At 41.1% G+C, this 25,885-nt stretch overlaps 1 protein-coding gene across 1 annotated transcript in view; it reads right to left on the bottom strand.

Annotated features, from left to right (window-relative positions):
• The window catches only part of TESPA1 (thymocyte expressed, positive selection associated 1), a 31,813-nt gene extending 8,729 nt beyond the window's left edge, over positions 1-23,084 (bottom strand). The window contains exons 1-9 of the mRNA XM_059934637.1: positions 22,922-23,084; positions 21,955-21,997; positions 15,332-15,381; positions 14,504-14,557; positions 13,722-13,758; positions 13,350-13,448; positions 8,620-8,828; positions 6,253-7,049; positions 5,028-5,121 (exon numbers count right to left, since the gene is read on the bottom strand). Of these exons, the coding sequence (XP_059790620.1) occupies positions 5,028-5,121; positions 6,253-7,049; positions 8,620-8,828; positions 13,350-13,448; positions 13,722-13,758; positions 14,504-14,557; positions 15,332-15,381; positions 21,955-21,997; positions 22,922-23,084 (1,546 nt within the window). The remainder of the gene's footprint in view (positions 1-5,027; positions 5,122-6,252; positions 7,050-8,619; positions 8,829-13,349; positions 13,449-13,721; positions 13,759-14,503; positions 14,558-15,331; positions 15,382-21,954; positions 21,998-22,921) is intronic.
• Between the last annotated feature and the right edge of the window lie 2,801 nt (positions 23,085-25,885).

Here is a 25,885-nt window from a genome sequence, read left to right on the forward strand (position 1 = left end):
AACTTAGATGCCTGGCTCCAAATGCAAAACCACGAATTGCCATAAAAACATGAGAGGTATTTATTATTCCTTTGGCTAAAGACAATTAGCTAATATGGTTGGCCACCTAAGTTACCAGGTGAATCTAGGATGAGCTATGTGTGGAAAATGGTGCTGTCAAGTCCTCTTACTCAAGGACTAGTTATTGTTTATTTTGACAACATGTATGTAATGGGTTGTATCTTCTTGGATATATAAGAGAGTAAGATTCCTTTCTGTCTCTGCAATCTCTTTAGCACATCTTTTGCCTGTGATGAACATCATATTCTGGTTTAACGCTTATTCAAAAACAAAACTTTTTTCTTTCTCTTATACCTTTCTGGAGAGGGATTCTGGGGCGGCAGAAGATTTTGTTTTTAATTATATTTCCCCCACAGACACAAAACAACCTTGGTAAGAATTGTAAATGAGGCAGAAAAATAATTATCACATTCTCATAATCCTCTCTCTCTTTCCTCTCCTTTTTCTTGTCTCTCCCTACACTTCCTATCTGATAGTTCCTCTTGAGAATTTATTTTGGTATAAAAATAACTGTGCCCAGGGTCATCACATATAAAATGGGGAACAATAAAACAACTTATATCACAGGATTAAATGATTTAATTCCCACAAACTGCTAAGGATAGTGTGTGACATGTAATAAGCACTATATATATTTGTTATTATTAATATTATCATATGGCAAAATCTTTCATCAAAGAGCAAGTCTGCAGCTAGCTGGCTCACAGAATTTCCACCAAGTACAAACAGATAGTGTGTTGAGTTACCCACCATTTGGGATTATCTCAGACTAGTTTTCTTCTTTATCCTATGCTCTGCACCAGCCTCCCCACCTAATCCTTCCTGACTCTTCTCCCACTTGCTGCTAGCAGTGTTGACAATAAAATGAAACCTCTCACCTCTAGATATGATCACTTCACAAACAGGATATATATTATGCTGTGCTACCTCAGATCTGGTAAAAGAAACAACAACAACAACAAAATAAAAATAAAAATATTCTCCTTAGCCCTGCTTCTCATAAATGTGGTAAAGGTCAAATGATTTAAATTTCAGCAACAGGGCACCAATAAAAGGGCCGTGAAGTTGAAATTCTTGAGCAAGGTGCAAATTATGAGGGATGAGTGTCATTCTTTGCCAGGAACTTGGAGGAAGATTAAGACTTCTCTGGAAGAGACTAAAAGATGGAGTGGGAGGGATGAAAGCTGATGGCTGGGAACAAGATCCTCTTCTAACAGAAAATGTGCCCTTGTGCTAATTACAGAAAGGCGCTCATCTTATATAGATAAATTAGGGGAAAAAAAGAAACTCCCTCTTAGAAGAAGAAGACCCTTGAGATTATGGAAGGCAAGCTCAGTAGAGCTGGGTTCCAACACCTATTTGCCTCTTCAAGTGAGTGTCTTTGTGAAATATGAGGACCACACAACTAGACACAGCTGCTGGCTGGGTGCTGCTACCACTTTCTATCCATGCTTGCACCTCTCCTATGCTTGATAACAAGTAGTAGATTAACACCTGGGACTAGATACAGAGATCCTGGGAGATAATTACAGATCCTGGAAGGGGCAGTAGATCTGAGGAACTGTCCCACCTAGTTCTGCCTTTCATAGTGGTGAGTGAATTTCCCTACCCATGTTTCTTATGCAGTCTTTAATCTTGGCAGTACTGAGCTGTTTTCATAGCTACTTCCCACTCCTTGTGATCTCTTAAAGGATGATAGAGGAGTGGATTGAGAGAGATAGCTTATAGCTTTGTGAGAAGATTATTAAAGAAACTCATAGAGCATTGGAATGATTTGGGAACCACTGTGACCCCCTGCCTCAGCTGAAGTCTGTGTCAGTGAAGAAGAGATCTCTCATTTTTCTAGGGGAATCATAAAAGGAAAATCTATAAAATCACCTCCTCATTTACCTGAGAGGCTAAGTGCATTGAATTTCTAAAGTTACTGTGTTTCATTGAATCTGATAAATCATTGTTTGTAAGACATAATTATTTTTGTATTCCATTAAGAAGACAAGTATATGTATTATATATATATATACATACACCCCCCCCCACACACAAGTATATTGGTTGACACTGCCAATTGTTAGACCCATTCTATTTCAGAGATATTCAAGTGCAGAAAAATGTACATCTTAGAATAAGTGAAATACAGCATCTCTAACCACAGTAACTCCTGCTGTAATGAAATCCCATCACCCTAGCAGAAAATGGAGTCTAGTTACATCTAGTTACTTATTTGAAATGTTTAACTCCTAGAAACTTCCTCCCTGGCAACTCAATTCCAATCTTTCTGTATACTGACCTTTAGTCAAAGATGGGACGTTTGTGAGAGGAACTGATGTTTTGGGTATTGCATGAATTGTCTAGAAAGGTATAATCATATAGGTCCTGCACAGCCTGCTTTGCTGGACATCTTGGCATTTTCTTGTGCGAGGCTGACATCTGCTGGACAACTAACACTTGAGCAAGGTTTTGTTTTGCTATTTTAGAATAAATTAAATTTTTTGGCAGGGAAACCTAGCTGTGGTGCATATACTCCACATTTTCTATTTGAATTTGATAAGTTTAGCAGTTAATTTCCTTTTCAAATTTCGTATGCTGTGGCTGAGTTTCAATGAGCTTTAGAATAAGAGCTTAGCCTCAGGGCATCTTTAATATGTGAGGATAAAGCCCTTTAATTAAACTAGTCTTTCTTAACCCTCATGGGGTGCCAGAATCACTGTGATAGACTGTTTATAAAGATGCCCACAGCAACCCTCCCATTCCACATTGCCTTTTCACAGTGTGACTTTGCCACTCCTATTAAAAAAGTAAAGTCTGTTTTCCTTCCTTTTGAATCTAGGTTGGCTTTGTGCTTTGACTTGAGCAATAACATGCGGTAGAGGGGGCATTGTACAACTTAAAACACATCCTTAAAAAGAGCCATTGCAACTTCAGTTTTTGCTGAACATCCACGTAAGAAAGACAAGTTAGACTACTGAAGAATGACTCACCACATGGAGAGAGTGCCTGCCTGGCTGACAGTCAGCAGCGAGCTTCAGCACCAAGGCTAGCACCAATAGGGTGAGCCCATTTAGACCTTCTAGGCCAGCCCAGTCAACTAGCCAAAAGCAGCTGCATAAGTGAACCCAGATGAACCAAGCAGAAGAATCCCCCCAGCAAACCCACGAAATAGCAAGAAATAATAACTAAGTTTTCCTTTAAGTCGCTATATTTTGGGTGGTTTATTATGCAAAAATAGGTAACTGCTAACACTAGGAAACTTTTGAAGAAGAATAAACAATAATGCCCAAGTCCAAACCTAAGAGATTTGTATTTAATTCTATTAGGTGGAGTCCAGGAAATAGCAATTTTTTAAAAAGCTTGTAAGATTGGGATTCACTGATCTAAATATTTTGCCCATGATGACCTTTTCTAAAATCAGCAGCAGCAGTAACAGCAACATCATAACAGTTATTCCAGCATGGTACATTACCTTCACAAACTCTCTGTGAGGTTTCATAGGAACAAACAAAGTTAAGTGATTTTGGCAAGATTATTGAGCTAGTGGGAGGTAGGTCATTTGACTCCATATCTTAAATTTTTTCAACTACATATAGTAGATTGCTGTCTTCTGATATTTACCTCTTTTGTGAGTGACTGATACATACAAGCTATATATCTGGAGATGAAAGTTATGGGTTAGAGAGAAAGTAGAGTGATTAGGACCCTAAAACCACAGATAATTTGAATTAAAGGAGTTAGAATCATAAAGACCTTTGTGATTCTGGACCAGTAACAATGAAATTTTGGTGTTAAACAAAAAGCTATTGGACTAGGAAGTGCAGTAAATAGTACTGAGATGTTCAAAATGGAGGGAACCCTAAGCAAGATGATTCATTTACTTAGTTCAAGAAATATTTCAATTCTTCCTATCTTGGAAAAATCATTATCTCTGATGCCATATTCTCTGTGGTCCTAGCGGATAGGCAGTTGAAATAGCAGGAGATTAATTTCTGCTTAGTTTAAATAATAAATCTTTAGCCAAAATTTTCAAAAAATAAAGGAAAGCTCTGAAAGAGTTAATACTCGAAACTCATATCTAGAGGAAAGACATTTTAGCTGCAATAACTACCTACATGAGATTCACTGTCCTTCTTTGAGGAGGGAAGGAGAGCTATGTACATCAGACCCTAGCTGCAGAATGGAACTCAGAGCCTAAATGAACATAGATGTGAGATACATTGAGGACTCTTGCCTAAGTCCCATGATTTGGGCTGATTAGAAAGTAGCTAAATGCAGGTGCTGGGGTATAAATCTCCATGGTTGGTCTTCATCCGGTTGGTCTTCACCTGTTGCAAACTACAATGCTTCTCAAACTTCAATGTGCAAGTAAATCACCTAAGGATCTTAATAAAATTTGATCCATTAGGTCGGGGGTGGGGAAGGGCTGGGATTCCACATTTCTAACAAAATCCCAAATGATGCTAATACTACTGATCTGCAGACTACATTTTGAATATTAAGGTTATACAGAATTTTCCCCCCGAACAACAGTTCTCAGACTGTGATCACCAGACCAACAGCATTGACATCACTTGAGAATTTGTTAGAAATGCAAATTCCTAGGCCCTGTCCAGATCTATTCAATCAGAAACTCTGGGAGTTGGGACCCAGCCATCCGTAGTGTCACAAGCTCTCCAGGTGATTTTGATGCTAAAGTTTGAGAACCACTGATCTAGCAAAGTATTTATCCAGCCATAATAGAATTACCCTAGGAGCTTAAAAGCAAAAAAATCAGTCCCTGGGCTCCACGCCATACCAATTAAATCAGAAGACAGGATGTGGGACACTTCACTGTGAGTATTTTTAAAAATCTTCCCATGTGCTTACAATGTGCAGCGAGGTTTGAGAACCACACACACACACACACACACACACACACACACACGAGAGAGAGAGAGAGAGAGAGAGAGAGAGAGAGAGAGATCCACTTCACTTACTTCCTGAGTCTTTGCCAGCAAAAGTCTGGTAGAGGTGGTGGTTTCTGGATCTGCTGGGCCAGCGGCTCTCCTCCTCCTCACTGTTGCTTTGCACCTGTAACCAAGATCCCGGCAGAACTCAGTCAGTGCCAGTGTTGGAGAAAAGTGCAGAATGGCAGATAGCTGTAAGGGAAAGAGGCTGAATGTACTTGAGAGACTTGGCCTCTTCTCTTGTGGTAGGAGCCTGGTAGTGAGGAAGGCAGGAACAGCTCTACATTCAATGAGAGGTGACATACATGCAAATGACACTGCAAATCATCATGGCTTCTCTTTGTGTCAAGGATTTGAGGGCTTTTCCTCGAGACTCTAGCACTTGATGGCAGTACTGTCTATAGACCCAGGCAAGAAGAATTCCGAGTTTTAGAGAGCTCATGGGATGAAGAGTTGGTGGACCTAGAGGATGTGTCCACTTTGATCTTGTACTACCCCTTCTAGACCATGCTCTGGATACCCAGAATCCCCCCAAATGCTATTCAAATGGCCCCAAGCCTGTTTCAGGGAAATGCATTGGCTTTGCCTGGTGTCTTTTCTCTCAAAGACCAGCATTTCTCCTAGTGTATGCACTCCCAGGCCTGAGTGATGACTAACGGTGGTTATATGTGTGGGTAGGGGGTTTGTGGCATTTGTATATGCAGACTGGGGTGTTCACATATGTCTGTGCAAAATCCCTTATGGTGCAGGGCAGATCTGGCCATGGGAAGAGAAGGGGACAGGATAGGGAGGGGCTCTGCCCACATGGCAGAACCCTGCCATGTTCTAGCACTGAAGTCCTAAGAGTGAGAATTCTAGATTTGAACCTGAACTTCTAGGACTTTGTGGTTACATACTTGTCAAGGTAGAAGAGAAGATTTTATTTAATCGTGTTTAGCCTAGTGTGTAACCTCTATCTGTACTCTTGTGTGGATCCCACAAATGACAGGGGCAGGTGTGCTTGATGAGAAACTTCAGTGAAGATCAGATTAGATAAGGAATTAGAAAAATAGTGCTAGAAACCTGGGCACTCTTAAGAAACCAGGCTCATTTCTTTTTCTCCCTCCTTGTATATTAACCCATTCCCAAAGGTTTCTGAATGTAATTCAAGAATTGATATATCTGGCGAGGAAAAGGAGCCTGGATTTCCTTTACCCAAGGGCAGGAATCCAGAGCCTTTCTCTGCCAGCCTCTCCCTCACTTTCAACCCACTCACCTCCAAGTCCAAAGTGTCCTGCAGCTGCTGGGTTAGAGATCGGTGCAGTTCTGTTCTCTCTTGGCCCTGTTTCCATTGCTGTTGGATGATGGACAGGTCCAGTGATTTAACCTTCCTGCCCATGGGATTCTTCTGAAACAGACTCTTTCTTGCTCTGCTCTTTCTTTTCCAGAAGGTCTCATCCTTGGCTAAATGGGCTTCCTTACTGGTGGCTTGTAGACCCCACAGCTGTCTCTTTACCTGTGCAGGGTCTGTGCTCCACTGTAGATCTGCCCTGGGCAGAGAATGTGTGCAACAGGGGTTAGAATCCAGAGTTTCTGATGGTTCTTGCAATGTGGACATCCCCTGCTGTGTTTCCTCTTTAAAGCAGAGGGCACATGGACAGGAAGAAATGGGCAGCTTTGTACCCCTGATGGGGGGCACAGGATCTCCCTGTGGGACTGGCCCAAACCCAGGGTCTTGCTGGAGGACCAGCTTCTCTCCTCGCACTCTGTCCATCACTTCCCACACCACCTGGTCTAAACTGTTCCTTTTGGGGGTGTGGTCGGGTGGTGATAGCCTATCTCGTGGGCATGTGTACAGGCACATTTTGGAGATGGCTTTCCGGAGGCGCTCTCTGGGTGAGTGAGGTTCAGGTTCTGGGGCCAGAATCTTGACGGATGGCACATCAGTTGGGTTGCAATTCCAGAACATGTGGGATGGTGTGAACTTTTGGACAGGGGTCTTAGATACGTAGGAGTAGAGACAGAAGAAGGCATCGGCGGTGACGGCCAGTGTTTGCACTTGCTTAAACCTGCCTGAGTGCAAGGGTTGAAGATGGTGAGTCTAGGGGTCATCAGCAAATTACTTCTTGAATCTTTCCCTTCAATAGCCTTCCTAAAACTCAAAATTCAGAAAGAAGGTGCCATTTTCTCTACCAGCGTTTCTCCCATTTAGATTTCTGACACCCAGGATTCTCTTTCTTGACCTTCTTGACTTTTTGACTCCCTATCCCAAATAGTCCAAAAATTAATTCTATATGGGATGAAAAACTTTTCTGTATCTTGATTTAGCATATCCTTTCTGCTGTCAGTATACAATGGTCTCTATCACTGTGTTTGCCTTAGATGACAAACATGACTAAAAAGGGCAAAACTAACATTATTTTCTTAGTAAGAAACCTTTAGGGTTATAGAAGTCTTCTTTGATAGCAGCAAATTGGAGGGATAGCAATTACTAAGCAATGGACAGGGGTAGAGAAATTTAGATGGACTATATCATTTCTGCTAGACTTTGCTTCTCAAAGTGTGGCCAGTAGTCCAGTAGCATTGGCATTACTTGGGAATTTATTGTAAATACAGGCTCTCAGACTGTATCCCACACATTTTAACAATATCCTTCAGTAATTCATACATACACCCATGTTGGAAAAGCACTGTGATAAACCATATATCCATTAAACTGTAAGTGTCCTAAAGGCAAGAATCATGTTTCTCTTGCCTAGCTGTTGTTCTTCCAGAATTTAACAACTAATTATGTACTTGGCACATAAAATAAATTCAATAAATCATCCTCAATCTTTAGTGTGCATAAGAATCATCTAAAGTGCTTGTGCAAATACTCCAACTCAAAATCCTTGTTCCAGCAGGTGGAGCTCAGAAGCGTAGTTTTACCAAGTTTTTAAGCTGAATCTGTTACAAAGAACCTGAAACAGCACTATCAGAAACACTATGTTGGGGGGCTGTAAAAGAATATAATTTGAAATATATTGTAACATATAGAATAAAATAGAGTCTTTTATCCCTCATCCAGGTAGAGAAGCCCTATATATCTTTCCTTAGTATGGAATTGGGACAACTTAAATCATTGTTTCCCTAGGTGTGGTCTAAGAATTATACATAAGAATCACTGGCGTGCTTACTTAAAATAAATATTCCTGAGCCCTTCCTTCTCTGGAAGAAAAGCCTATGAATATGAATGTTTTATTAACTCCTTCACAATTTAACATAATTAACAGAACCACTGCCCTAAATGGAAATGATTTTAATGTAGTGGCTATAAATGGGGAACATTCAATAATTCCAACTGAGAAATAGAAAATGGGGACAAGATTTAAAGACATTGTTCCTATTTGATTCAGCTAAAAGAGAGAAGATCTAAAGAAAGTAATAGTGATATGAGGTCTCTTGAAGACAATTTCTTCAAGAGAGAGAAGCAGAAGTCAAAGTTCTCTTTCTTCACTGAAGACAGCATAGGAAGAAAGAGACACAAGAGACAAAGGTCGAGTGAAGCTGACCAAGAGAAAATAGGATTTAGAGCCACTGATCCCTGTTGTGAATGACTGGAGGCTGGGAGAGAAGTTGAGCATATATCTGTGGTAACACTCACTGGCCAGCATGAGGCATGGGTCTTCCATCTCAATCCTCCGCATCTGGGACTTCAGGAAGAGCTGGAAATCAATGCCTTTGGCCTGAGAGGGGGTGGTGAAAAATCGGGCAGGAATTCGAGAAGTGTCTTTGTGGTCCTCCTGGCCAAAGCCCAGACTGAAAAGGACATCTTCTGCATCTTCTTGCACCTTGTCCAGAATCTCTGAGATGCTGCAAAGAGGGGGTTTGGGTAAACAAGCAAAGCTTTGAGACACAGGGTAATCCAGAGTATCTAATAAAAGTGTCAGGAGACTGAGATACCTTTCTGGCCATTTCTCCATCTACCACTGTGACTGAGAAAAGCTTTCACTTCTCTGAATCTAAACTCTCTGTCTGAAACATGGGAATTACAATCTCTCCCTGGTTTAAAAATTGAACGAGATTCTGTCATGACTACAGTGATAACAGACGAATGAAAATTTGCTATGAGAGGGATCTGAAAAATCAAAAGCAGTCTAGACGCAAAGAAACCTTGCGGTTGTGTTATTAACCTGTCAGTTCCCACTTGCACATACTATGATACAGCTGGCTTTTGCCAAGCGCTTTGTAACTTGCTACCCAGCTTGTGCCAGTGGCTGTGTGGAACAACCAGGCAATGAGTGTGTAAGGAACATAAAACTCATTTTATTCTCACCCTGAGAATAAAATTTTATCTATACAGGTATGCTCAAACCTGCTTTTGACAAGTAGGCCCCTTTACAGCACAATTTCAGGACAGAAGTCCTGCATTACAGACCAAACACTTTCTCTCTGTCTCTGTCTGTCTCTCTGTCTCTGTCTCTGTCTCTCTCTCGGTATGGCACCAACATATGTCTACATCCAAAGCTTGGTAGCACCAAGCTGGGTGACACTAGAGCTCACCAACTATGTGTTCCAAACAACAATGTGGGTAGGGGAGCTGTGAATTATTTGAGGCTTTGACTAATCACTGTTACTCTCTTCAGAAAGGATGCTGGGCTTTTTGATCCAAATCGAGACCATCTTATTCAAGTAATAGCTGGATAATTGGAATCCCTGGATCTATTTTCATGCATTCCTCCTAACTGCCAATTTTATCTTCATGATCCTAAGTTTCCTTATCTGAATTGTGGGCATAAGACTAGATCACCGAGGAGGGGGGAGATCAAGGTGGCAGAGAAGGAAGATGCTGAGTTCACCCACCCCCAACAAACAGATCAAAAATACATCTCCATGAGGAGCAATTCTCGCTGAAAACACATTGGAGACTGATACACTCTTACACAGCCAAGGCTGTAAAGCAAGATCTACATGGAATTGGGTAGGAAGAGAAGAGAAACAGTCAGCAGGACCTGCATCCCTGCAAGGGGACACAGAGGAAGAGGGGGATTACATGGGCTCTGAGATCCTCCCTGGGGAGTGGGCAGTTCAAACCACAAATTGGGCACCCCAGCCCTAGGGTCTGATGCTGGGCAGAGGAGTCCCATTAGCTGGCTTGACAACCAGTGGGACTAACAGGAGGGCTGCAGGAACCCTAGACTCTGCTCGCGAAGAGAGCACACTCGTTCGTGACTCCCTGAGACAAGGAGGAGGAAGCAGATTGAAAGTGCCTTGTCTCTGGCCAGCTTCCTGCAACCCACACGGGGCACCCACTCTAGTCCCTCTTGCTCCATGGTGCAGCTCTCCACTAGGGTGAAGGCTGCCATTACTGAGAAGAGTGTGTAGTTGTGGGCGATGGAGCTGGCTTGGACCTGGCGCTACATCTGAATGGGGCGATGGCAGCCATTACTGGTGCTCCCAGCAGAGGCAGATGGAGAGCGATCTGGAACTCTGACTCGTGTGCCAGGACCGCTCCCCAGTGGGCCCTTGCTTGCAATGGGCACCTGCCCTGGCCCTTCTTGCTCCAGCCCTGCTCCCCTCTGGGGCGAAGGTATCAATGCTGGGATGCAGGAGAGCACACACTCAGAGGGAATGGAACCAGCTCAGACCTGACCCTCAGGAATTCTGCTCCAACAACTTAGGACACAGTCTTGCCCCGGATAGGGTGCTGTGAGCCACTGAGCACAGGATAAGCCCTGGCTCACACCAGGCTCTGGCTCTAGCCCCTCCATCTCCAGCCACAGCTTCCACTAAGGTGATAGCTGCCAGCACACCCCGGGGGGAAGAGGTGACTTGTGTCCACTTCAGACCCGGTTATAAAGCTATAGTCATCAGAACAGTTTGGTACTGGCACAAAAACAGATATATAGATCAATGGAACAGAATAGAGAGCCCAGGAAAAAACTATGCACTTATAGTGCATGATAAAGGAAGCAAGAGTATACAATGGGGAAAAGACTGTCTCTTTAATAAGTGGTGCTGGGAAATTGGATAGCTACATGTAAAAGAATTAGAAAATTTTCTCACCCTGTATAAAAAAATAAACTCAAAATGGGTAAACACTGTTCCATAAGAACAGAAGTCATAAAACTCCTAGAAGAAAACACAAGCAGAATACTCTTTGACATAAATTGTAGCAATAATTTTTTTGATCTCTCTCGTAAGGCAAAGGAAACAAAAGCTAAAATGGACAAATGGCACTTAATTAAACTTAAAGCCTTTTGCACAGCAAAGGAAATCACTGATAGAATGAAAAGACAACTTACTAAATGGGAGAAAATATTTTCAAATGATATGACTGATAATGGGTTGATATCCAAAATGTATAAATAGCTCATACATCTCAATATCAAAAAACAAAGAACGTAATTAGAAAATGGGCAGAAGACCTCAATAGACATTTTCCCAAAGAAAACATACAGATGGCCAGTAGGCACATGAAAAGATGCTCAACATTGCTAATTATTAGAGAATTGAAAATCAAAACTACAATGAGGTATCACCTCACACCAGTCAGAATGGCCATCATCAAAAAGTCTACAGGGCTTCCCTGGTGGCGCAGTGGTTAAGAATCCGCCTGCCAATGCAGGGTACATGCGTTTGATCCCTGGTAGGGGAAGATCCCACATGCCATGGAGCAACTAAGCCCGTGCGCCAAAACTACCGAGCCTGCACTCTAGAGCCCATAAGCCACAACTACTGAGCCCGCATGCTGCAACTACTGAAGCCCATGCACCTAGAGCCTGCGCTCCACAACAAGAGAAGCCACTGCAATGAGAAGCCTGCACACTGCAATGAAGAGTAGCCCCACTCACCGCAACTAGAGAAAGCCCACGTGCAGCAACGAAGACCCAACGCAGCCAAAAATAAATTTTTTTTAAAAAGTCTACAAATAATAAATGCTGGAGAGGGTGTGGAAAAAAGGGAACCCTCCTACACTGTTGGTGGGAATGTAAATTGGGCAGTCACTATGCAGAACAGTATGGAGATTCCTCAAAAAAACTAAAAACAGAGTTACCATATGATCCAGCAATCCTACTCCTGGACACATACCCAGAAAAGATGAAAACTCTAATTCGAAAGATACATTCACCCCATTGTTCATAGCAGCACTATTTACAACAGCCAAGACACGGAAGCAACTTAAATGTCCATCAACAGATGAATGGATAAAGAAGATGTGGTATATATATACAATGGATTACTCAGCCATAAAAAAGAATGAACTAATGCCATTTGCAGCAACATGGATAAATCTAGAAATTATCATACTAAGTGAAGTAAGTCAGACAGAGACAGATAACATATGATATCACTTATATGTGGAATCTAAAAAAATGATCCCAATGAACTTATTTACAAAACAGAAATAGACTCACAGACATAGAAAACAAACTTAAGGTTACCAAAGGCGATAGCAGAGGATGGGGAAAGATAAATTAGGAGTTTGCGATTAACACATATACACTACTATATATAAAACAGTAAACAATAAGGACCTACTATACAGCACAGGGAACTATACTCAATATCTTGCAATAACCTATAATGGGAAAGAATCTGAAAAAGAATATATATATATATCTATATATCTATATATATATCTGAATCACTTTGCTGTACACCTGAAGCACTGTAAATCAAATATACTTCGAAAAAAATTTTTAATGCAGATATTTGAGTCTCATCTCCAGAGATTCTGTGTTAACTGAACTGGGGTGTTGCCAGGGCTAAGGTTCAGTAAAGACAAATCACTAAAGATAGTTAATAGCTAATAAGGTCTCAAATTCAAACTTTGACTCCAAATTCCAAACAACTTTTATTATAGCACACTAGTTTTCATCACTTTCCATCTTGTTTTAAAGTTATTTGTGTGTGTATTTTGTTCACCCTATAAGCTTGGTGGGCTCCTGGGGGCAAACTCTTTGTCTGCTTCATCTTCAAATTCCAGACAGTCATTGCCTGGCCTGCATTTGGGGGTACAAAATTATCTGAATGAATCAGTATTTTATTGCCTCAATCAACCAATCAATCAATCAATTAATACATTTATTGATTGTTTACTGAGTACTTATAAGTCCAGGAACTGTGATGGTACCAATACTACACCTCCTGGGGTACAAGGTGCAGGGGAGGAGACACCTGTATTTTACACACAGCATCCAGCTCTGAGCAGTAGATTCCTCTGCATCCCTACTATTCTTGAAGCAAATATTGTTATGCTTGTCAAGTATGTGACTACATAAAAGCTCTAGTAGTATATCCCAGAAAAAAACTGGCAATGGTTCTTAGTTCCATTCTCTTCTACCTCTCATCTTCCCCACCCTTACACCCCCTGCCAAACTTGGCACATACCTTGAACTAGTCTTGTTGGTCCCACCAGTCATGCTGCTGGAAGCCAAACTGCAGCCAAGATCCAGTAGCTGCCCAGGCCGGGCTGTCTCCAGGAAACTCCTGCAGGGATCAACGTTGAAGTCATACTAATCTTGTAAGCAGTCTGCACCCTGGTTCCTAGACATGCCCTACTGGGCATTGTCACTCCCTGCTGGGTACCTTTGAACCATCTACTGTAAAAACTCAATCTATGGTCTCATTCCTAGTTGGAAATTTCACACTCTATTGTGAACCTTCAGCTCTTTGTTTTTAACTTCTTGGACTCTGACACCCACCCCAGTTCAGTAGGTCCTGAAGGAGACATCGTTCAGCCTGACTCAACCGAACACTTACCTGGAGAAGAGTTTGCTGTTGGTGGCCAACAGTGTGGCTGGACAAGGAACAGAAAGGCAAAGAAAAAGTTAGAAGGGAAACTGCAAATCACCTAAGCTGCCCCTCTGAGCTTAAAACTCAACCCCCTCTGTTCCCCTCTGCCACTACTATAGGCCCCTGAATCCCATGAACTCTGTTCTTTATATAAGTATCTGAAGATTATCAAACACAGACCTGGACAAATATAGCAGAGAAAAACTGGCCCCAAGCCTCTGAACTTCTGAACCATGCCTGGTGCCCAGACAAGAGTTTCGCTGTCCTGAGGAGGACAGAGTCATTCAGGCCCCCAGGCTAGTGTTCCTGCCTCACCACTTGAGTCTCTACGGGTGCCAGAAGACACTGGTAGGTTGCGGTACCTCCATCCTTTATCCCAGCCCTTATTTTCCTCCAATGGAGTCTCTCTCTTACACCCAGTACTCAGGCTGCCTGGGGCTTCCTATACAGAAAACCATCTCAAAGATGTCTGGGCAGCCACTTTTATGGTGATTTTATATATTCAGGGGCTGAAGGAAAGCTCCAATGATGGACCAGTAGATGTCTTGATAGGCTGGTGAGGAAGTACTTCTGGGCATGTGACACTTTCTGAGTTTTCCATTAGATCATATGAGATTGCTCTTTCCCTGCAGATAAGACCCCAGGGATGGGCTGCTTCTTTCTGCAGTTCTCCCCTTCCATTCTATCCTTAATTCATCCAGTGGATAGCCTCTTCCTCAATCCCAACCTCAGAGAGCTGTGCCACTTACCTTCTGCTCCGAGGGTCAAGTCATCTTCAAAGCTGGTTCCATGGCTGGGGCACCCTGTCAAATAATAAGGCAAAGGCTGCAGAAAATCAGGCTTGGACTCACACACACAATCACACATTTGTGTACACATCTACAACCACACAATTACATCATACATCCACATGTTTGAAAAACTACCCCAGCCATACATATACTACCTCAGAAATCACATTCATATTTTGATTTAAAAAATCGCGTAAAAACTCACCTATAATTAACCTGTCCCCTATATCACATAGTCATGTACACAATCCTCTGCCAAAGAATTGGCACATGGGGGTATGCACTCACACATAGACATACATACATAGACACACATATTTTATTTTATTTTGAATTTTATTTTATTTTTTATACAGCAGGTTCTTATTAGTTATCCATTTTATATATATTAGTGTATATATGTAAATCCCAATCTCCCAGTTCATCCCACCACCACCCCCCCCATCACTTTTCCCCCTTGGTGTCCATACGTTTGTTCTCTACATCGACACACATATTTTATAAAGCTCGTTTTCCATAGCAGTGGTTGTTAGCTGAGCAGCCACTAACAGAAGATAACCTTTGAGGACTAGTCAGCCTGCAGGCTCTGACCCAACACTTACTCTATCTTCTGGGCCTCCTGGACTGTCTTATGACCACTAATAGGCATTCTGTAGGCAATGAAAAGATAGCATCTTACGCACGCATACACATGTGCATGTACACACACACACACACACACACACACAGCCGTGTCTCTGTCTAAGGTAGAGGAACAAGAGGAGAAAGAACAGAGCCTCTACTTACCGTTGTGGATCGGCTGTCCGGCTTCCTCAAAAAACCCTTCTTCAAAGTATCTAAAAACCAAAAAGAATCTCATAGGTTTAAATCACTACATTTTCGAAAGGGCTTTTCTTCAAATATTTCCCACAAGTTCACGTAATTTTCCAATGAGAGTCAGTAGTATTTAAATTGCTTTTATGTTGAAGAAAATGGAGAGTGATGATTTGACTGACAAATTCATAGAGGTAGACAGAAGGTGCTGTATTTTATTTTATTTTATTTATTTATTTATTTATTTATTTTTTGTTCATCACATTTATTCATTTTCATCCTAATTAATAATAAATAGAATTAGTTAAAGCAGGAATAATGGATTTGAGATTTGTTAGATAATGGATTTGAGAGTTGTTAGAGATCTTGCCAACACACAGACACACACCACAATTTCTTACATAAAATAATTTTACATCCCAAGGAAATTATTAGTATGATACACACACATATATATGTATATACATAAAACTTCATAAACTGCCATGGTGCTGTATTTTAGACTGTGCTGCCATTGTGCTGATAACAGTGTCCCAAGTCAGTTTAGCAATGATTCTTCAGTAGCTAGGAAATAGGAAAGATACGGAAGCAAAACTGGAGAAATATATTTACAGAAGCAGGGGTCTGGGTGCCATAAACTTTCCATCACAAATACAAATATTGAAACCAAGAAAAAACTTTTAGGAGGTCATCTTATCTACCTACACCTCCTTCCTTTTCTCTGAGCCCCGTTCCTGCTGAATATCACGTCTTTCAGGAAGCAGCAGGAACCGCATCTTGGTTAGAGATTACATTTCTACATTTTGAGATATGAGCTTATCAAACATTTACTGTCTCCACAGGAAGAACAATTGGAATTCAGCATACATGATAGTGAGAAACAACTTAAATGAGGAAGAAATTCGCTGTCTCAAACGGGTGATTGAAGTTGTCTGTGAAAAAGCTTTGAACAGGGACCAGAGCACCTGGATTCCAGTCCTGGCTCCTGGCTGCTGCTATGTTCCCAAATATTAAGTAAGGGGATTTAGATGCCTAGATATTATCATTATCTAAGTTCACTTCAAACACTGACGTGTTGTGAGTTTTATAGTTGGCTTTCCTGAAAGTTTTAAAAATGGAAGTTGCGCATGATGCTTTGAATGTAATCTCAAATGGAGGCTGGAATAGAGAAGAGTTGTTCAAGTGAGTTAACAGGGAAACTGACTGGAGAGCATCCATTGGAGCCGGTCTTAAACGAGCCTTCTCCTTTATCAGTCTCCAGAGATCCAGGCACCTCTCAGGCTATTGGAGTATCAGTTCACGAAATGTTTAATAATGAAAATGGGCTTACAGACTCAACACCTGTAGAATGAGCTGTGTTTAATTTTACAAAATAAATCCCTACATATATAGACATCTTTTGCTGGTACTTTCCTTTCAATAGTGAAAAAGTCAACAATATTGTCTAAAATCTGGATTTTTACATGTCCTCATGAGAAAAACTGTACATCAATATATGCTATAAAATGTGGAATGATACTCAAGGTAATTAAGAATGGGTAACTCTAATAAACACAACTAGAACTACAAATACATACTTCTCTTCCTAATATATAATTACATAAAGATATATATTATAATACTACAAGCGTGTTAGTATATATAACATTACAAATATTAGTATAAATTAATATTTCCTATTACTATTAAAAAACACTATGATAACAATATAGTCAACTACTAGAATGCTGAGATCTACTGTTGCATTTAATGCTTGTGCTGTAGCTACACAGTAATGCAACTACTAAAGCCTACAATTACTATAACTACAATAAAACACACTACTGTTACACTTATAGGTATGCAATCAATGGAAATGCCTGTATACGTTCACCAAAAGAAATAATGTTTACAATAACTCAGAATCGGCAGGCCCCCAAATCTCTAGTTATTGTAAAATGGATAAATTGCATCATCAATAGACAATGCTACACAACAATGGAAAAGAATGAGCTACTGCTGGATGCAAACACATGGATGAACATCACAAACATAATGCCGAACAAAAAAAAGACACATAAAACAGTGCATATTGTATGATTCTATTTATATAAAGTTTAAAAAGTACAAAATTTATCTTTGATGCTACAAGTCAGGGTATTGGTTACCCTTGGAAGCAGGGCAGTGAACAGAAGGGGACAGAAGGAGCTTCTGGAGTGCTAGTGATGTTCTATTTCAGATTTCATCACTATATTCCCTTTGAGAAAATTCATTGAACCATATATTTAAGACTCGTTTATTTTTCAGTAAATACTTTATACTTCAACACAATTTATATTGCTATTATTTTATATTTATATTTATATGGATATTTATATGTATACATTTATATGTATATTTATATACAGCTTTATTTAGGTATAATTGATAAACAAGGAACTGCACATATTTAATGTGTGCAACTTGATGAGCTTGGACGTATGTAAACACTTGTGATACCATCCATCACCAATCGAACTAACAGACACATCCAACAACTCCCAGAGTATCCTTGTTTCCCTTTGATTTTTTTTTTTTTTTTTGAGGTAAGAACACTTAATATGAGATTTACCCTCTTAACAAATTTTGAAGTGCACAATACCATATTGTTAGCTATAGGCACTATGTTGTACAGCAGGTCACTAGAATTTATTCATCTAGCATAGCTGAAATTTACATCCATTGAGTTGCACTACAATTTATATTAAAAAGAAAAATGCTACTGATATGTATGTTATACTTCAATAAAATTTACATTAAAAAATACCACTGATAAAATTCCTTATTTGCCCAAAGCAAAATTTAGTAACACAATATTTGTTGGGTGTGCATCCTTCATTTCTATTTTCTAGCTGTGCCCTAGCAGGCATGCCCATAGTCTCTATATGAGGACCAGCTCAGGCTGACCATTGTGATGGTATGCTTTTCTATGTGTATGTGGAATACACCACACAAGTATGGACATAGGCCTGGATCTGTTGATCCATGCTCAGCTCCTCTGAGCATGATGGTCTGAAATTTCATGTCCCTCATCCAAGTCCCAGGCCTTTCATGAGTTATTGCTTAGAACATAAAATCAATAACTAGAGACTAGATCCATAGCTGCTTCTCTCCACATTTGCACTGAAAGGTTCCTTAGCATCATTTCAAGTCTGACATAGAAGAGCCAAGCTACTGCTCTTCCTGTATACCCAATTCATAAACAAAGAGTAGGGAGGAGGATTGGACTGTGAGAAGAAGCATGTGGCTATTTTTAGCTTCTTCCAGCAATTTCCATAGATTCTGCCTGCAGAGACTGATGAAATAAAAATTCATTTTCAGGCAAGACAGAAATTTAAACAAATTTTTTTTCCTGCCCATTTTGGCCTCCTTCCTCCCCTCTGGTGTGCATTGTACACCTGCATTATGCATTAACCAGACCTCTGCAATGGCAGAAATATCTGCTCAACCGTAGAGATCAATTTTTCTTCTTCTGGCACCAGCCATGTAATGCCCTAGATGATAATATTTCTTTCTCAATCCTATGTATGAGGTCGTGATGACCCACCTCTCGCCTTGTACGTGCAGACATCTTTGGTGAACTTTATGTACAATTCCGATATGTCATTTCCCTTAAAGATAGTGACTGGTGCAGAACAGACTGGTCAGATGACCTGGGGAGATACAGGGCAGCACCTAATAGAAGTTCTTAGCTTCAATACTTACTTATGACCTATTAATGTTACTAGCTATATTACTTGTAATTTTATTTTACAAGATTATTTTTTCTTGCATTACCGTATGTGTGACTGAGCCTCAGATCAAATTAATGATGATTAGGTGACTTGAAATGATTGATCAAATATGTAGTTCTATAAGATCAATGATAGTGATAGTGTAAGTCTAGATATAGGAAGAAACAGCAAGAGGAAACAATTTCCTGGACCATAACAGACCAGTAAGACAGGTGGTCCAGAGGCTTTTGGCTACTGTTAACAAGGCCTAGTCCAGTAATAGCATATTAAGTGGCCTATCAAAGAAATCCTCACCTGACCTGGGAATAAGCATTCCTAGTGCCATGGGACAAACTGGTCATGAAGTGCCTCTCAAAGCTTGGTCGAAATTAAGACTGAAAGGGAAGGGATTGCAAAATGAAGAATGTTGCCCACCAGCCAGTTCTACAAGAATCAAGTCATTAGCCACTGCAATCGCTGACCTACAGTACACCTTGAAGGGATTTCAGGGCAAAGATCAGGAGAAGGCACTTTTGTGCTCTGGGAAAACTGACAGAACTGGCCCTCAGATAGTTAGATATTTTCAGGAGAAGTTTTACTCCCCTTCCTTCCTAACTTTCTTCCTTCCTAGAGGTAATCACTGTCCTAAAGTTGATATGTATCATATCTAGACACACTTTTCTGATAAATAAAAGGATACAGATAGATGCCAGGTAAATAGATAGATGGACTTATTTTGTGAAATTTTAAAGTAGCATAAAGTTCACCTTTATAAACTTCATGTAGGGGAGCAAAATTTGCCACCCTGAAATGTCTCTTTGGCATGTGGATTATTTCAAGCTGAAAACAACCAAGGCTCAAAAGGCTCAGGAAGAAACTTTGACCTTCTCCCTTAGCTGCCTAAAGAATTTGGATAGAGGGACGGTAACAGGAATAGAGATCTCACTAGAGAATATGAACTAGGTGTGTTGGAAATCAGAGTCTGCTCGGTATCCCGTTGTCTTTACGCAGTCCAGTAAGTATTTGTTTACCAAACATTTGCCTTTTCATCTCCATGTGAATTGCCTTCCCCCCCTTTGAAGTCCCAAACCACTATCCTCACTATCATCTTTTGCTTTAGCTGAGGATGGTATTTAAGGTGAGGGTTTCACCATTTTCGTGAGTTACTCAGTTCTCCGGGATGTCTCCCATGTATACATGTTATTAAACTTTTGTTTGATTTTCTCCTGTTAATCTGTCTCATGTCAATTTAATTCTCAGATTAAAGAATTAAAGAAGAACCTAGAAAGAAGGGTAGAGGAACATTCTTTCCTCCCTGACACCACTCACATATTACTACAGAGTATAAAGCACTTGTACACATATATCATTTAAATCTCACAAGAATCTTTTGCAACTTTATTATTCTAGCTCTTCACTTTACAGAAGACGAGTCTGAGATAGAATTTCAGCTGTTTGCTTACAGCTGGTTACACAGATGGTTAGCACAAGAATTAGGCTCAAATCTTGGAGCCTTTTCACTCACCAGACTACTTTTTCATCATAAATTTTGGTTCAGGGTTTATCTTGGTAGAATATAGGTAGGGAAAGGTGATTTCTGGAATTTACAATCTTGTATTTCTGGGAATTTATTCTTTTCAACTAGAATGTAGTATGTTTGCGGTCAAGGAGCATATTTTAAACTACTTGGCACCCCTCTAGGCCATTTAGACAATCAGACAGTCAATAAACGCACGGTTAATAATAATTATTGACTTGAATTGATAAGACTGAAGAATAGTTAATGGGATAAAGACAGTAACTGAGCCCACTGGTTCTCCTGTACGTATCTGGAGAAGCATTTTAAATCCTGGGACAGTTCTCACACACCCAAACCTGCAAACATTACCACCATCCATTTACTTCCCTATATTTTGATTACCCTTAATTGACTTTGAAATTCCGAACCAGATTATGACAATAAAGACAACATGTTTTGTAAACAACAAAAACACAAAATAAATTCTTCCTGGCCTTACCTCCCAGGGCAGAGTTAAAATAAACAACCTTGGATTCTGCAGTGCTATTTATTTCCTACCAAATAAGCCAGGATGGGTTTATTCATATGTTAATAAACAAGTTTAGATGAAAGGCTATATAAAGCTTGAAACATTTCTGAAGAGGAAATAAAGAGTAGGCGGGAGTGATAAGTTCTGAGAATTCATTATCACACAAATGATCACACTTAAATAGGTCACAGAAGCTTTCCCTCTGTGTCTGGGTAGACTGAACCTAAAATGGTACAGGCAGAGGGGGTGTAGGGTTTCCAATTTTAATGTGTTTCTCAGGAAAGAGATACTACATTTTGCCTTGAAGTACCTGCTCCAATTCGTCACTGCTTTGAATGACTGGGGTAAACCCTTAGCCCCTCTTCCTGTGTTCTGCAGTAGAAATAAACAACATAATGATTCATAATGAAGAAGTACTCTGACCATAAGAACAATTAGGTTTCTAACTCCTCTCTTGTTACACAGTGTAAAACTCCAGTCTGAAGGGAAAAGCAATGGAGCAGGAATCTGGAATTTAGCCCAGCTCTTCCCTATGGCTACCCATTTCCATCCTTCTTAGTTTTAGACCAGGTCCAGCCTGTACTTCCAGATCCTCACCCTAACTTAGTCTCAGCCCAGAGACACACTTGATTCATAGCCTCAATCCCCACACTCACCCCAAATTTTTACAATCCCCTCTCCCTTATTTCAACCTCACTTCTAATCATTACGCCCAATTAAAATTCATGTCCCTGCTCTCTGAGTTCTCAAGAGCCGGAGCCTGTTAGCACACCCGACCATCAACCACGCTCAGTCCAGCTGCCTCACCAGCACTTACCCACAATCCTGCAGCCAGTCTTCAATCTTGTTGATTGGATTCCCTAGAAAAGCCAAACATCAGATCACCGTGGAAACTGAAGGAAATCAGACTTCCCCCCTGAAATGCATCCCATTCCACAAACTTATCATTATATAAGCCACCTCATGACTCCTTTTTCTTCCCATAAAACTTTTAAGATAAAAGAGGAATATACCGGTGTATAAAAATAGTGGATATTTCTTCTCTCTCTGCCTCTGTGCCCCCTTTCTCCCAGAAACTTGGAAAATACCCCAAGGTTTGGGAACAGGAATAGATCCTTCTCTTTAAAAAAAAAAAGGAAAAGAAAAAAACAGAAAGAAAAAAAAAAAGCACAATTTTGCGTTTGCGCTTTTTGTTTCCTACCAAATAAGCGAGGGTAGGTTCACTTACTTAAGATTTATTTTTTAATTTATTTTTTACTTTTTATTCTTATGTCTGTAGTGTCACTGGAACCTAAAAGAAGCTCTGAGAGGCATGTGGAAAAGGTACTATTACTATTTCAGGTACTAATACTTCAATTAGACAAGCATGTCATAGAGCGGTGAGTGACTTGCCAAAGGTCACGTCACACAGCTGAGTTGCACCCAGAGTCCAGGCACCCAGATTGCGTGTAACCTTGTTACACAGACAACACAGAAACACTTCAAACATTCATAGAGAACCCTGGCCTCGGATCCTCACAGATAGCTGCTCAGGACGAGGCAAAAGTGCGCCTCTTCCTTTTTCCCAATCGTACGCTGTTTCCCTCTCACATAATTCATGCTTCATATTACTTTACTCATCTTCCCTTAAACTCATTTAACCCAGTCAAAATAAGCCTCATGGGGGGGGGGGGGCCTAACCTAAACCCAGAACCCACTGCCCGCACTGCAGACCTGGGCATGTGGCACGTTTTCCATATCACAAGACAACGTGCAAGTCTGTTTGATGTCTAATGGCCTCTTACCTTCCTGGAAAACATCATCCAGGCCAGAAGGCTCGGGATCTGGGACATCCTGCAGGGCTGCGGCGGCCTCCTCTTCCAGGACCTGGGTCTGCCAGTGGCGGCTCTGTCGGAGCCAGGCCCGTCGCCTCTCCCAGGACGTGGGGCTCAGCACAGAGCCCTCCATGGCGCTGGTTCAGACTTCAGGGCCTCCCGCCACAGGGATGCTGTCCTGAGAGTTGGAACACAGTGATGCTCTGTCATCCTCTGGTCAGTAATCACCACCCCCAGGGCTGTCCCCACATCTTCCCAGCTCTGCAGAAAGGAGCGTAACCCTCTGCCCGTTCCGGAGGAGGGAGGAGATGTCTGGCTCTTCCTCCATCTTCCAACAAAAGGGATGCTCTGAGCAATCTAAACACCAGGTCTTCCAAGTTTGGAAACTCGAAATATCATATGATTTAAGGGACACTGAGAAAGCGCTTCTGACTTGAAGAGCTGCTACTTCTCATGACAGGTGAAATGCTGTATTAGAAAACATTTTCTTTAGTTCTTAAGAAATTTGTCTCCCAGAATCTTCCATTGTAATTTAAATATCTTTAAATTTGCAATGGGCAAATTTCACTTTATTTGATCCTCATAAAGATATATGAGTCTCAGATCTCAAAGGTTAAACGGATTTTCTAAGGTCTCATAACCGGGATGTCAGTCTAACTACAGTCATTCTGGGCTTGTTTTGTTTTGTTTCCTATTTAGCATAGGATTTCTCTGGGAGCGGTAGGGATGAGGGTGGGGAGAATCCCATAATAAAAACAACAAGGAGACATTGCCTGAAGCAATTAGCAGTTACCACTTTCAGGATCATCACTTACTAATTTGTCAGCTTGGGCTTCTCCATGGCTCTGAGTTAATTGTCCAGTTCATCAGTGTGCTAATATTTCATTTAACACTGCCTAATCAACACCTCTGTATTCTTCCAAGAGATACATCCTGATGGCTCTAGCCACTTATTCAAAGAGGAAGACAGAGAGGATGACTCATTCGATTGTCCAAATAGAGCTTAAAAAGACTTGAGGCTAATGTACAGTCATTGGCTTATACTCTGTCCTCCTGCCTCTTCCCCACCAGCTGCACTCACAATCCCCACAGTGAACAGGTGGAGATGGGACCAGCCCTTGTCACTGGAGCTGCCATAAACGCTTCATCCTCATGGCTACACCTTTAACTGCTGGAGTTAGGAAAAATAAAAGGGGGAAATGAATAAGAAGAGTGCCAGTTTCCAGAGACTTCTGCTTCTCAAACACTTAAAAACAAAATCATCAGTGAAGCATTCAACAATTTAGGCACTAAAATACCTATTTTTGAAAAGAAAGTCCTGAACATAAAATGCATTCCTAGGGCAATAAAATTGTTTTGGATGTTTCTGCTTGTTACAGACAAAACATAGCCAGAGAAAAAATAGTACATAATTACTGCTGTCTGATCTAAATTCTTTTACTTCAGGTCCAGCCTAAGGCATGTCTCTCCCCCAGAGAGAGACAGCAGTTGGCACTATGAAACTTTATTAACCCTGGACACCCGGCCCTTTCTCCACTGCCTGTGCCTTTGAGGGGAAATTTTAAACTGAATGAAGTCTGTGGTGTATAGTGAAGCCACAAAGAGGGGTAGAAGGGAGAATTTGTTGTCCTTTGGCCAGAGCTGTTATGAGGTGATAAAATGAGGACGAAACTGCCACTATAAAGAATTTAGGGAAAGAGTCTAAAAAGCCTTGTTAGTGTGCATTTACCTAGTCCTGCACCTCCATCCAAAATATTTAATAGGTTGGTGTCAGTCAGTCCGGGGAAGAAAATATCAAAGGCTGACTTGCCTGTTGTCTTTAATTTCCAGAGCAAATGAATCTCACCTAAATCACAAGAAATCTTCAGGTCATAAGAAGAACTAATTTGGTGATCAGGGGAATTTAAAAGGAATTCAGGAAGGAAGGAAGGAAGGAAGGGAAGGAGAGAAGAAGGGAGGGAGGGAAGAAGGCAGAAAGAAGGGAAGGAAGGAAGAAAGGAAGGAGGGGAGGAAGGAGAAAAAGAAGGAAAGAAGGAAGGAACCTTTAACTCCCACACTTTATTCTGCCACTTACTAATGGTATAGCCTTGGCAAATTCAATCCCTTTCTCTGGGCTCAGTTTCTCAATGAGGATGTTATAGCCTAGCACAGTGTCAGAATCTCACTAACTGAGATGAGTGATGGAGGCCTCCACTTTGGTTTCAGCATCCTCTGTGATGCGAATCTATCCCACACTCCTCCTACATCTTTGAAAATACGTCAGACTCATACAGGCTCATTTCCCCTCTGCCCCCTGAAAATGCTTATCCCCCGTTCAACCCTAGGCTTTCCCCATGTTTTTCCCCTCCCTCTTCTTCCCTCTCAGCCTTTGGCACACTTAACCTGAAAGCCCAACTCTTAACCAATTTCTCCGTGAAGCCAGGCTTGGCTTCCACAGCCTCCAGATGCTGGTCACTTCCACTGACCTCCTTCCCTGCTTGATTTTCTTCTTCATTGTTCTTATCACTAACACACTTTATGTTTTATTTGTTAATCCAATTTATTGTTTATTCTTCTGATTAAAATAGAAGCTCCACAAGGACAGAGATTTTTGTCTGGGTTGTTCACTGCTATGTCCCTGATGCCTAAAACAGAACCTAACTGATTTTCCCCAATCTCTGCCACACGTGGGTTATAGAGAGCTGTTCACAGGGCATTATGTGGGAACACTATAAGTACAGCAGTATTTGGAGGCCGGGAGAAATAGAATTGTCTGGTTAGTGGTAACAGAGGGAAGCTGTGCTGCTTGGAGATGAGAAACTGGGTATTCTTTGTGGAAATCTGGAGGAAGTGGCACATGGTTATCAGACGAGCACATCGGCAGTGAGAGTGTTAGAAAGAACTGAAGGATGGACGCACACAGCTGTCAAGATGGCACCTTTGAAAGCATGGGGG

The sequence above is a fragment of the Balaenoptera ricei genome, chromosome 10 (assembly GCF_028023285.1).
Source record: "Balaenoptera ricei isolate mBalRic1 chromosome 10, mBalRic1.hap2, whole genome shotgun sequence".
NCBI classification, from domain to species: Eukaryota; Metazoa; Chordata; class Mammalia; order Artiodactyla; family Balaenopteridae; genus Balaenoptera; species Balaenoptera ricei.